This window comes from Channa argus, chromosome 20 (assembly GCF_033026475.1).
Source record: "Channa argus isolate prfri chromosome 20, Channa argus male v1.0, whole genome shotgun sequence".
NCBI lineage: Eukaryota > Metazoa > Chordata > Actinopteri > Anabantiformes > Channidae > Channa > Channa argus.
The window spans coordinates 8086464-8100794 of record NC_090216.1 but is presented as its reverse complement, the minus strand read 5'-3'; the positions used below and the strand labels follow the sequence as shown (position 1 = coordinate 8100794).

Sequence of the window (14331 nt, the reverse complement as noted above, 5' to 3'; positions counted from 1 at the left end):
AAAGCTGTTACTGTTAAGCCGTAAATATTACAGCATTACAGATCATGCATATATTGATCTGGGTTTGCATCCGAAAGCTCAATGTGTTCAGTGAATCCCGTTTATTGCACATCTTAAGCACTAAATTTAAGGCCAATCCAATGGCTTTTATTTCCTATTTGTTTTTCAGGTGATATTGCATCACTTACTAACACACCTCCTGATAGTAAACTGCCTGTTTCTCATCTGGACTGTCCCCTGACATATCTTCCCCGGTCTGTGAGCTTTTTTCTGCTCCACATAATCCATCAGATCTCAAAGGAGGCAGACATCACATGAGCCTGAGATCCTCTAGAAACAAATGATTAAAAAGCAAAACATGAACTCATATATAACATTATATAAAGTAAACATGTAGCCTCAGATTTGAGCTGAACTGGACTGATGTTGAATACGTGATTTTATATTGAGCTTGTTAAGCATAATTACTGGCGATAGTCTACTTACTTTAGTAGCCTCAGAATATTGCCTCTATGAGGATTGTGTCTCTCATTCAGATTTTCTTATGTTTTTCACGACTTTTAAAACATTTTAATAGTTATGTAACAAATCAACTAACTGTTTCATCCTGCTGGGAAAATCAGTTTGGCTCTCACCAAGAAAAGTAGGATGTCTAGGAATTATACAAATTCTTAAAAACATCACACTAGAGTGACACGGAAACTGCTACGCCCTGAAAAGCTCAACCTCAGGCTGCTGTTCTCAGTGAAAGCAATAAGTGGACATTACTTTGATTTCTTCAAAGCATCTTTGGCTAGACATATAGTAAGGCTGCGCAAACAAACAACAGGAATAGTTTAGATGGGTTTTAATTCCTCTACTTGGTCAAATATAAGAGGATGGGCCTCAGGCCTTGCAGGCTGCCGCTCTACAGGCAGGATAGTGTTGCTGCTGCTACAGATAGATCTCATTATATGTTGTTCATCAAATCCTCAGCTTTGTAATTTGCTTATATGCATTCATAAAGTTTAAAGCAGGATTATGTCCCTGGCAACCAAATGTCACTCCATTGCAGATTGTTCCTTGGATGAGTGGAGATAATCCACTATAAATCAACAATTTGGTCAATACTTACTCTTACTGAATATCTGTAACAGAGTATTAGCATTGGGCCGATGATGATGATATGAATTAAGGCAAAATGTGGTATAACTATAGGTTACACTGAATGGGGTTTTCATTAAGATTATTGCATTTAATCTGTAGTGAAACAAATGCTTTAAGTATTTTTATTTTTATTATTTATGTTAGAAGTCTTTTTTATAGTATCATATTTTTATACCCAAGGATTTCAATCCTCTGATATGACAAGTTTTAGGAGACATGAGTCAAAATTCAAATAGCAATCCTTATAATAGACCTTTTAAAGAAGAAAAAGAGCCCCAGGGGTGTGATGGTAACTGTGAGGGCTAAGGGATAATCAGGGGCTGACCTTCACAGCTCCCATCACTAGTTCAGATGACGCGGACAGATCTTATTGATTGACACGACTCCCATATGCACGTGTCTGACATCTCCAAATAAGCTGTGTAACCCAATGTGTATAAGTGTAATCAAGTCCTAGAAAGGGTGAAGCATCCTGCTATCACATCCACATGTTAATAATTAAAGCACTTTGTCTAGAAATCGGGAAAGTAGTCTGTCTGTAAAAGTGAGCCAAATGGGAGGCCCCTCTGATTTTCTTTTGACCTATATATTTCAGGAGGTATCACGGCAAACAGTCTCCACTTCAGAGAAAATACACAAATACTGGCTTCAAATATTCATCCCCCTTTGTCCTCTGGCTGGTGGGAGCTTTTCACTTTGAGTGGGTATGAGAAATAGTGAAGTGAGAAAGGTGTAGTAGAAGTGAAGACATTTGCCTACCCATCACAATCCCTCTGAGGCCACACTTTGAGGCCAGTGAGCAAACAGAAAGACTTTTAGGACATCTGTGTTTCCAATATGGACACTATTTATAGCCTTGAGATAGCTCTCTGTGCCATATCACTTGAGCTGCAAAAAAAACCTCAAAACATTTTCTCTCACTCTCAGATTATATGGCAAAGCCCACACGTGCATGAAAGCCACATTACTTCGACCTCTCAACAAAATGTGCAGCTCATGATGCTGAGAGTATTGTGTGCGCGGTGGTGGTGGTGGGGGCGGGGGGGGAGACAGTCCAAGGTGGTGAAAATAAGACTGGCTTTGAAATGCAAATTGGTCATTGTGCGCTGCCTGAGAGCACAAAATCCACCGTCACTTTTTCATGCAAAACATGAATCCATTTCCACAAAGGCGACCCAGGTATGCCAAATGTTGTTTATTGAAATAAAGAAGTGGCTCGGTAGACACTGAAACTATAAAATGGCCCAATGTGTGAAGACTATAAAAGGGAATTCATTATATTTAAACCAATATCAAGAATGCAATGCAATACATATTCAGTATACAGCCAAACTAATTCAATAGAAAAACCCCATAAACATTGAAAACGGCACTTTATATGAACCAAGAGCCCTCTACTGGCAATAAAACATGCAAACCAGTAAAGGATACTGAAAGAAAAGGTAAACCAAATATTACAAATCAAACAACCTAAGGATTACATACACAAATAAGTGAAATTGTTTGCAAGACAAAACACACAGTGAAGGGTGATCAACACAGCAGCCCTAACAAAAGACACAAAATGATTTGTCCAGAGGCACTGGCTTTTCAGGATATAGTGAAAGGCAACGTTTGATACAGTGTGATATATGATTGGAAAGGTTTACAAGTCAGAATTGAAACAAAAGAGTTTTGCAAAGCTAATTAGAAATTGAAAGTTAATTTGACCATTAAGCAAAGGTACAGTCATGTGCAAAAGTTAGTAGGCCTTTATTTTAAATTATCAAAGAGCTTAAATAGAGATTTTTTCCATCAACATAATATCTAATGCAAATTACGTATTACACGTGTTTCTTCATTAAAAAATAGTTATTTTTAATTAATTTAACTTTTAATTTTCATTATTTTACCATAACATTATTTCATATACACTCCTTGACCATATTTGTGACTTCTGATGATGAAAGAACATTTGTCCTAGCTGAATGTACATTGGTATTGTTCTAGGTTTAGGGTTAAATCTGCATTCATCTTTACACCGATCAGGCATAACATTATGACCACCTGTGCAATTTAATGCAATCCAGAACAGTGGCTCTGCCATGAATTTTACTTTTACGAGATTATAAGTTCTCAATTTTGGGGGTGAAACTGTCAGAAAGGTGATAATTCTACTGTGTGTTTATTTAGTTTAGTAGAACATTATTTAGTTCAAAGTTGATAGTGAAGTCGTACTGGAGTGCAACATTAGAAGAGGTGGTTCTAATGTTTGGCCCCCTCATTCATTTTAAATAGGTTGGCCAAAACATTAGAACCATTTCTTCTACTGTTGCACTCCAGTACGACTTCACTATCGACTTTGAACTCAGTAATAAACACACAGAATTATCACCTTTCTGACAGTTTCAACCCCAAAACTGAGAACTTATAATCTTGTAAAAGTAAAATTCATGGCAGAGCCACGTGGTCATAATGTTACGCCTGATCGGTGTATGCATCCCCTTACACTGAAACTGTAAACTTTACCCTAAATCATACATACAATCAACATAATAGTTATGCTCATTCAGCTGGTACAAGTATCCTATCGTTATCAGAAATAACAAAAATGGTCAAGAAGTGTCTATAAGCAAAATGTTTGGTAAAATAATGAACATTTAAAATGTTCAAAAGTTTGCAATTGATAAATCAATTAAAACTTTAATTTCTGACTAAGAAACCTTTGTAATAGTGAATTTTGCATCTAATATTGTGCTGATAAAAAATGTTTTGTTTTATTCTTTTTTGCATTTCAAAATAAGGGAGTACTAACTTTGGCATGACTGTACATCTCTGATTACAGCTAATGCGGACACTACAAAGATGGAGGAGATGCCCACAGCATTTGTTACGTTCGAAGCTGACCTAAAATTTAACTGTGACCATTTAAGCAAGCATGAAGTTAACATCAACAGTCTGTATCAGACTGGGTTATATCTAATTTGCTGAAGCTTGAATACTAGTCACACACACTTTGTTTGTTATACACTGAATTTCTTGTGGATGACATTAACTTTCCCGGGTAACGCCACCACTATATATTTATAAAGTAATGCATAAAAGTATTATAACTAAAAACAAAGAACTGAAAAATATTCTTCCAAATAAGATTACCTCTAATGATTATATGATTATTAAAATGTAATATTCTGATTATTAGCAGTGTGTGGCATTTTACATTCTTTCAGTTAGGTATACAATTGTTAGGCACCTACTTTTTTGCAACAATAAAAAAGCAATCTACTGCATCTTTGAAAATATTCATATTAATATATATTTACCATTTGGCAATCATACAGTAGCAAAAAAAAATCATGTCATAGAAGAAGACTATGCAAATTAAATTTTGAAATACCATATGCATCAGAGTTGATAAAGTACTTTAGCATTATAGTACAAATATAGTTGTTTCAGTGAGGTGTTATGCATCTTCCATATGAGACAGTATTCTTTTCGTTTTAGTCGGTACCTCCACACAGCTTCAACAGCAGCTTCTTGTAATCCCCGGAGGTATCACCCTGGGAAATGCAGACCATTATAAATCACATGAAAAATGAAAAACACAACTGGAACTGTGACTGTGATAACAGCATGACTGGTTGGACTTACAGAGATATCGGTGTACAGTGATTTTCCGTAGGCCTTCAGATACTCCTGTCTGATGTCCAACATATCTACCTCAGAGCGGGTCACCATTATACGTATGAGGGTTCTGTCTTTGGTGCCTGCACCCTGTCAACAGACCACAATGTGACAATTTAATTCTGCTCCTCGGTCGCTCCACAACAACATCACTGATAGAATAAAAGGCGACCACTGATAACGGTTGTACCTTCATGGCCCTATTGAGCCTTCCTGCGAAGTAGGCTGGAGTGTTTTTGATGCATCTCACTAGGAAACAGAGATTGACATTAGTCACTGTGAAAGAATCGACATGTCTCGTATGAATCTGTACAATCTGAAAAATTCCTCAACTGTTAAATTTTAAGAAAAGAGAAGACAGAAAAGCTGTCAAAAAGCAGGTTGTTTATAACTGAAAAAATAAGACAGTTTACACGGAAGTAGAACTACGTTGAAATTTAATCCATGATAATACTTGTCCAAAAGGTGACATAAATTGTTTTTGTTTTGTTAATTGTTTTATGATACTGTCTGGCAAAGATGTTTTGTTTTCAGTTAAAATAATTTTACTAAACTACTACTGCAGCGTTTTTAACGGTTTCAATGTTTGTAGCTAAGTTTCAGTTTTTTTGGGGACTGGATTTGTTAGTTTCGGTTTAGCCTAGTATTGTCATAGAAATCTAGTTTTGATTTTATTTTAGATTTTAAAAACATTTTTTAGATTTCTGTGTTTAAAAGTGTATAGGTTACCTGCTAGATAATAGCTTTGCATTATAATAATAATAATAATAGCTTATTTAATACCTGTACTTTCCAAACAAAGAGCAGTTACATTTTTTTCCATTTTCCATACTGTCCGGAACTGGACGGATGACTCCACTTTAACTTAAACTTTGACATTTCTATTTAGTTTTTGTTTGGGGTTTAATTCAGTTTCAGTTCTTATTGTCTTCGTAATGAATTTAGTTTTAATTTTAATTATAGTTTGTACTGTTTTTTTCCACTGTACTATAACAACCCTGGCGCAAATACGTATCTAATGTTCACAGCATTTAGCATAATAAATTGTATAATATTTATCTATCTATCTATTGTATGATATTGCATGCTTTCCAATATTTAGTTTCCAGAGTCTTGTTTGATTTAATTTGATGCCATTTAGCCTTAAGGTGGTGCTACAGCAACGTGATAAACTAAAATGGCAGTAACTCTGTGGTTTTGAGTATGTCTGTTTATTACACAACCTTCAGAATACACACTTAAGGCTTCAATATTTTTTGGAAAGCCACGGTTTTCCAAAGCCCTTGAGATTTAGAAAACAGCCCCAAAGAACATACCCACAGCCACCATGCCATCCTCCAAATGTCCAGACATTTCACTGCAGATGCTCTTCTCAAGGTCTTTTCCACACATCTGCTGGTACTCGTGGAAGACTAAAAACAAAACCAAAATCAAGAAGTCAATGTACGACTTTACTCACAGTGGGACAACAAAGAAGAAAGCCAATGGAGAAACGTCATGCGATGGAGGAAGAAAAATAATTGTTATTTAACAATGTTGAAATAACACACCTGCCCGAAGGTGAGGCTTGCTGCGAGCACACAGGATGGCATTAAACTGAGACTCATCTGTTCCCAATTTATTTTCTCCAGCAGCATGCAATTTCTGTTGTGTGCACACACACACACACACACACACACACACACACACACACACACACACAAACATTGAAAATAGGAAAACGGAAATTCTTTTTTTAAAAACACTTAATCACTTTAAACCAGTACCTGAGCATCCTGTTTGGCCAGGGAGATGTCCACAGTCTCCCTCTCGTCACGATTTCCCTAGAGATTAAGACATGTTGAGGTTACGAATTACACAGGACATGGGTGGAGTAGATTTTAAGAATGTTCAATGTCAACTATCTAAAAGGTGAGCAGTAGCTACCTGACAGAGAGAGATCAGGAGCCTGCGGAAGTGACCAGAGGTGTCACTGCTGATGGCATCCTCCAGGCTCTTCTTGTACTCTGGAAGGAAGGTGTGGCTTTTTAGAAATATAAAATCTTTATAATTTTTGTCTTTTATTACATTTGGTCAAATCCTGTGACAATAACCTGAATATACTGTAAGATCTGAACAGTACAGGAACTTTAGAGCATACCAGCTTTGTAGATTCTGTTGATTTCATGAATCTCTGCATTGGAGCGTGAAGAAAGAATCTCAATCAGACAAGGTTCATCTGTTCCAGCACCCTGAGAAAATGTAGAAGATCCTTAGTAGGACGTTCAAAGACACACAGGCTTCTGAGAGTAAATACTAGAAACATTCGCTCCTCATCGTCTTTGACCTAAGTCTAAATGGCTTTTGCCTTATTTTCCTATGAAGTGATGACTCTCACAATACAGTTAGAACACAATTAAAGCATTTGATAAAACAAGTCAAACTTTCAACCTTGATAGCCTCTCTGAGTTCAAATGCATCAAATTGCGCAGGGCTCATCAACATGGCAAGAACCAGGCTCTCAAAATTGCCAGTGAGCTCAGACTTCAAATCATGCTTTAAATCCTAACAGGGAAAAATACAAAACAAAAAACACGAGTCAAGGGTCATATTGAGGAAAAATAATGAATTTATAAATCGCAAATAAAAGAACAATAATTGAAACAAACCCCAAAAAAACCCATACCTTTCCATAAGTAGTTTTGTAGGCAGCTACCATTGGAACTCTCTGCTTATTGGAACGATTTCCAAGCAGTTCAATAATCGCATTTTCATCGGTGCCTGTGCAATGTTATATTTAGTTTATGATTTGTAATAAGTGGATGAGCAAATAAACTGCAAGTCAATTTTACAGAACACATTTGATGAGTTTAGCCTACTTAAATAAAAAAAACATCATAATGATTACCGACCAAAACCCTTCATAGCCTTTCGAAGAACTTCAACATCCCTCAGAGGATCAGCCCCCGGAAAGTCCTTAATAGAACCCCTGTATCCTTTCTTTAAAAACAACATGAGAAATAAAAAGATCAGAGGACAAAGTACCACAAACATTCAGAAAGGTGTTTTTATATGCATTCACATAGGAAACACAGATTCAGATAAGTCCTAGAATGAAGACATATGCATCTTACAGAAATGGCAGGTGCCTGAGGGTTGGCTGGAGCACCACCTCCATATCCTGGCATTGAGGGGTTGGTTTGGGGGGCAGCAGGGAAACTCGGCATGGGTTGACCTGGCGTGGGGCCTCCTGGGTATCCCTGCTGAGCTCCAGGCTGCAAACAAATGCCAGTTGTAAGTGCTGAGTACATAGTGACAAACTTAGAACAAGGAAAGTTTAAGTGGGAGTAAAGATAAGGTGATTTAAGCAAATAGGAGATTTAACTTAAGTCAGGCCATATGTCACTCGTGACATGTCACTGCAAAGGTGAATCGAAAGATAAGGATCTATGTACCGTTCCATAGCCACCCGGTGCTGCACCCCAGCCTCCACCTGGAAGGAAAATATTGACATACCACTCAAAATGCAATGAATTTAAAATGCACAAAAATACAAAATAAGCGTTTCTATTTTATTTTTTTGCTATGGTGTTTTTGGAAAATATATTGAATCTGAATATTCCCTACTTCATTACAAATCATGCATTACCTCCTGGAGGCATTGAGGGATATCCTCCTGCTCCAGGCTGTGGGTATCCTCCTGCTTGAGGAGGGAAGCCTCCACCTGGGGCAGGATAGCCACCACCCGGTGCAGGGTAGCCCCCTGGAGGGTAGCCACCCGCTGCAGGAGGGTAACCGCCAGCTTGGGGTGGATATCCGCCTCCCTGTGGGGGGTAGCCTCCTGCAGCAGGAGGGTAGCCCCCAGCTGCGGGCGGGTAGCCCCCAGCTGCGGGTGGGTAGCCACCCGCTGCGGGTGGGTAGCCCCCAGCTGCGGGTGGGTAGCCACCAGCCTGAGGTGGATATGCCCCTGGTTGAGGTGGGTATCCTCCCTGTGGTGGGTATCCTGGGTAGCTCATTTTCTGAATCTGGCGGTGACAAAAAGTTGTGGATAGTTACTGTGATGTACATTTGAGAGCCAATGCCACAGGCAGGTTAAGTGTATATATAGGGTAAATGATCATGAATTCCTATTCTGTCCATCTGATTGTTTCTATCAACAGAGGCTATTCTTCGTTTGTCTGAATTGTCTGGTCGGCATTTCTCTCCAGATCCAGATGTGGCAACATCACGTATGTTACAGTTGACATACCTGCAGCTTTAATGAGTATTGTGCTTAGTTATAAATTTAACTGAAGCACCTTGACAGTTGTGTAACTCCAACAACACATCTTAGGGTGAGCAGTATCCGAACAACAGGCTTTTTATGAAATGGAAATTTATGGTTCTCTCATGCAATTGTTCCTAGTTTTTTTTCAAGTATCCCTGAGCACTGCTATAATAACCAGGATCATGTGTGTTCAACCAATCAGAAGCTGGACGATACCATCTTGGATTAGACTGGGGTGGTCTGATTTGCCTAGTGGTAACATCAAGTAAGGTCAAATGCAAGTTTATTTTAGTAGATTTTTATTTGCATTAATTAATTTGCATTAACCAATCCAAGGAGGCTGCACAAGCCAATGCACTCTCTGTGCCGGTCCCAAGACAGGAGAAATGTGGAGGGTCACGTCAGGGAGGGAACCTAGTGTAAAACCTGTGCCAAATCAAAAATGTAGATTAAGCAGATTTCCCCTTTATTTGCATTAATTCTATTTCATCTTTACACTAACTACAGTGTAAGCATTTAAAAATAGCACTCTTTAAATCCATTTATTATAATTATACTTTATTTGTGTCTCTATATATTTTAACAAATAATGTATATTGGCGATCGTGTCAAGAAGAAAAGAGTTAGAGATCTCAGTTTTGTAGTGTGGCACATATACCACACAGCCATAGGAAGGTTGCTGTATTAGCAATCACATAAAGTCAAACGTGAACACTGGCCAGAGACCACTATTGCCATGGAAACCTCAGTCATGGTATCTACATGGATTACCGCAGTTCTTACCCACACCCATTCACAGCTCTAACAAAGTCCAACACAACTTAACTGTAATTGCATCTACAATACTCTGCAACCTGAACACACACTCGAATATGCTGCTTTTACATTTTGGTGATTTTTACTACTAATAAACTAGTAAACACACCTAAACGTTGTTACTCTAATAGTGTCTGGAAAATATATTTTTAAAAATGTAAAGTACATTTCTTTAGTGCAAGGTCATAATTATATAATAATGGGACATGAGATCTAAGTTGATTTTTTATTTAAAATAAAATATTTATTTTTTTGTTAGTTTAGTACTTTATATGAATACCTGAAATTACAATGAGTATAAGTGCTTATTATTACACTTATAAGTAAGGAAAAAGGACTAAGGAGGTCTAAATAGGGAGTAATGTACTTTTAATAACTACACTTATTTATACATATACATATTTTTGTTTAACTTTTTTTTAGTACAAAAATTTCAGTGAACTTGTTACTATTATACTTATTTTTCCACTTGGGAAACATATTTTAAACTATATTTTACACACAAGTATACAGTATTTATAGCTATATTAAAATCAAATTAAAATATACTTCTAATTTATGCAAATCACTTTAAAAATAGTAGACAATAGTATAAAAAAATGTGGCTTTAAATGCATTAGTAGAACTCATAGTGTATAGACTAGTACAAGTGCACCCAAGTGTATTTTAGTAGCTTTTTATTTGCCCAATCATATCATTAACACTGTCAGTGTTTCCTATGCCAAAACAAAACCAAAAGCACATTTCAAATATATTTATCATAAGTGACTGGACGTATACTAAGTTAACTTAAGTGTGATTTAGTATACTTTTTTTAGAATTTAGGTGAGAACAATAAACAACATTGTGTGAAACTAAATTGATATCAAGTGTCTTTGTGGCATTAATGCACAGAAAACAGTCACAGATCTCAGTTCTGTAGCCAACCACAGGAAAGCTGCTTTATTAGCAGTCACAAAAGTCAAACATGAATACTCAGTCAGGGTATCTGGCTAAATTAGCACAGTTCCTAAGTGTACTTTAGTTTAACTAATCTAGTTTAATTCAAACTAACTTGTTTATACCCTTAGACATCTTTAAAGTGTGTGTGTGTGTGTGGGTGGGTGGCGGGGCGCAAAATCTGCAACAGATGGGGCAGCTGCCTTTCCTTGGCCCCTTTGGATTAGCCTCTAAGTATGAGTCAGACATGGCCAGTAAAACTCAAAAACAAGCAATAAACCTGGAAGTTTGTGAACTTTTATAGTGAAATGTTTAATTTTTCAAAAATCAAATGGAAGGATGTGAAAAAAAGTATTATTACTTAATGTTGCTGATGAAGTCGAACTCATTTTCGGCTGGTCATGCTCTCATATTATATAGAGTAAATCTAAAATATATATGTCTAATAGAGTCCATGTTGTTAATGGTTTTAAAGTTGTAAAAACTCCAGTACTTCTGCATATTTGTCAACAAACCACTTTCACAAAATGATAATCATCATACTTTACCTTTCACACATTTGGTGTGTCTTCCTTATAAACTGCTCCACCCTTAGACTCAACTATATAGGATGTAGACTTCTATGTACAGAGTGGTTCAAGTTTTTCAAGTTTTTCCAGAACTGGGTGTGGCACACCTTTTACACAGCAGGGGCTTTACCATGATAGCAGGGAATGAGTGACATGGGAAATATCATCAAAATAAATACTGCATAACACAAACTAGTATTGTTCTCTGGATGTTCTCTATACACATTAAACCACACACACACACACACACACATTAAATCTGGTCCTCAACAAACCCCCCCTGCCTTGCTTGTTTTCCACCTATCACTACTTAACTAATGCCCCTACTCACTGTTGATTATCTAGAGCAGGAGTGTTCAGGCAATCAGAATTTGGAAGATACCAATTTGCTTTGTTTTTCCCCACTCCACTCTAATCCAAGATGGTATGTTCTGGTTTCTAAATGTGACTCAACACACTTGATCCAGGTTATTAGCAGTGTGTAGGCATAGTTGTAGAACAAGCTTGGAACAATTGCACGAGGCAACCAGAAAATTCCATTTCATAAAACGCCTGTTGTTGGGATACTGCTCACCCAAAGATTTGTTGTTGCAATTAACAACTTTCAAGGTGCTTCAGTGTTATTTATAACTAAAAATACTCACAAAATACTCATTAAAGCTGCAGGTATGTCAACTGTGACAGACTGTAAATGTACTTTGTTTATATGGACACAACATAGCAGGTAGGTTACTAGGTGAAACCAAAGGATCCACGATGGGACCTGGAAACTCTGCAGGAAGGGAAACCGATGAAAATGCATCCAGGTCTCAGTAACGATTCATGGTTTGACTCAAAAACACAACTTACAGCCAAACAAATTTAGAGCTATTGCATTTCCATCTAATTAGTTTTTTTTGAAGGGCGTCTGATAATTGATGCTCCCAGTTTTCCATCTCTCTCCTCTGTAACTGTGAAACCAGTGGTGAGGCAGTGTTATTGGAAAAAAACAAAACAATTTTACCCTGCATGTTAGGGGACAAATGACGTTTTAACGATTTGTTCATCTGATAAATTGTTCATTCTAGAAATGAGAAAAAAAACTAATTTTTTCGCTGCATTTGCATTCTTCAAAATCACAATTTATATGCCAGAGGGAATTTTATTTACTTCTGTCACACAGTTCCTAATTTCTAAAGCAAATGATTAATCAACACATAAGTTATCTTTCCTGACACCTTAAAGCGTAATTTTTCGAGGAGCACTTGAAAGCACCAGAATTCATACTGCGGTTGAGCATCACGGGCCTGTGATTTTCCAAGTCGCCACCTAGCAAATAAACTCAGATTCACTAAGCACTGGATTGTTATATATTCACAGTAGCAAGGAAGCTTCCGTTCAAAGCCTCCCGTACATTGAAACCTAATGTTGCATTTCACTCCGACATTGATTTCCAGGAATTAGTAGAAGCCCCGCGGTCCCTTAACGTTGCATAACTCTAAAAAGTGTAGCTATCTCAACTAACTTTAGCACGTAGCATCACATTTAGAAGGAAACTAGGCTAAAATATACAACTACCGCGTTAGCCAGATGCATAACAATTCAGGAAATCCTGTGTTTGTTGCGATCGAGTCCAGCGGTGACTATTGAATTAGGCGAGGCTGATTTCCTGAACTAATGTTACTTAGTAAAATTACTAACTAGGTAGGAGCAGGAAACGCAGGGTATGACCGACATTTCACACACACGTTAAGAACAACATTCGGAATCCTGACGAAAATATTGAAGCAACTTACTTCAAAGACTTCGGATCCGGGAAGAGACGAGAGAGCAGCAACACGGAGAGCTGCCTGAGACAGAGGGCGGTGTCCTCGGATTGTTTCCGTGCTGCAGCAATAACCTTTGCTCGGTTACTAGTCCGCTGTCAGAGCAGAGAAAAAGCCTGATGTTGACTCAGCCTGCTGTCCTGTGGCGTTTGTGTCATGGGGCCCGCTCGAATGGTGTCCGGGGGCAATTACATTAATCTCCTCGGCCGGAGAGAGCACAGAACGACCCAGTGAACATGTAATTGTAATTTGAACGATGAAAATGTAAATGAAATGCCAAATATTGTACTGTGGTGCAAGAAGATCTGATGTTTTTTTAACTTGAGTAAAACCAATACAACCACAGCTTAGAATGAAATTAAAGATCATTTACTCACTGTGCACAATGGCCCACTTACTTATTTTTATTTTTTGATCCAGTTAAAGTCTTAACACTGCAAATACTCATGTGTCAATAAATACAAATTATGATTAGTCTATTACAAACATCACGTTCTGGATGCAAGATTTCCCCCATTTTACTGACAAACCCATACTCGTATTAAAACGAGTCATGTTGTTACAACATTGTATGAACAACAGATTTTTGGGGTAATTCCTTTTAGGTAAATGCAGAAAACTTTCCCCTTATCGCAAATGCAAGTCAAGCATTAGGAAAAGCACATTAGGCTCAATGACATTACATATAATATTCTAGATAATAAGTAGTCAAAGTTAAATTTTATAATTTATTAAGTTTTTAACAGTGACAGCTCAGCCTAATATGAATTTGTCTTGTAAAGTTGAATATCCTCTTCAGACCAGTAAGAAGAGCAGAGACAATAAAAAGCAATGAAAAGCAGTTGTGTAAAGTAACTAAGTAGATTTACTTAAATACAATTTTGAGGTATTTTCATTTACTTCTACTTCAAACATTGACTTCACTACATTTCAGAAGGAAATATACATTTACTACATTTGCTGTATTTGAGAACTTTAGTTAGGCAGTTACTATTCACAGTAATACAAAACACAAAATAACCAATAGACTTTATTCATCCCTGGTGTAAAATTCACTGCCCAGCATCGTAATAAATATAAGATATAATTAAACATCATAGAAGCTCTTTAACCTGATCAACTCTGCATACATTAATATTTGTAATTC

The 14331-nt window shown here is 37.2% G+C and overlaps 1 protein-coding gene across 1 annotated transcript; it reads right to left on the bottom strand.

The window, feature by feature from the left end:
* Positions 1-2321: 2321 nt before the first annotated feature.
* On the bottom strand, positions 2322-13343 carry anxa11b (annexin A11b). Its single transcript, XM_067489085.1, has 15 exons — positions 13155-13343; positions 8438-8813; positions 8244-8281; positions 7923-8063; positions 7701-7788; positions 7475-7569; positions 7240-7353; positions 6950-7040; positions 6736-6815; positions 6576-6632; positions 6360-6453; positions 6126-6221; positions 5000-5058; positions 4777-4899; positions 2322-4685 (listed from the first exon to the last, which is right to left on the bottom strand). Exons 2-15 carry the CDS (start codon positions 8802-8804, stop codon positions 4626-4628), a joined length of 1503 nt encoding a protein of 500 aa, XP_067345186.1. The 5' UTR covers positions 8805-8813; positions 13155-13343; the 3' UTR covers positions 2322-4625.
* Positions 13344-14331: the final 988 nt, after the last annotated feature.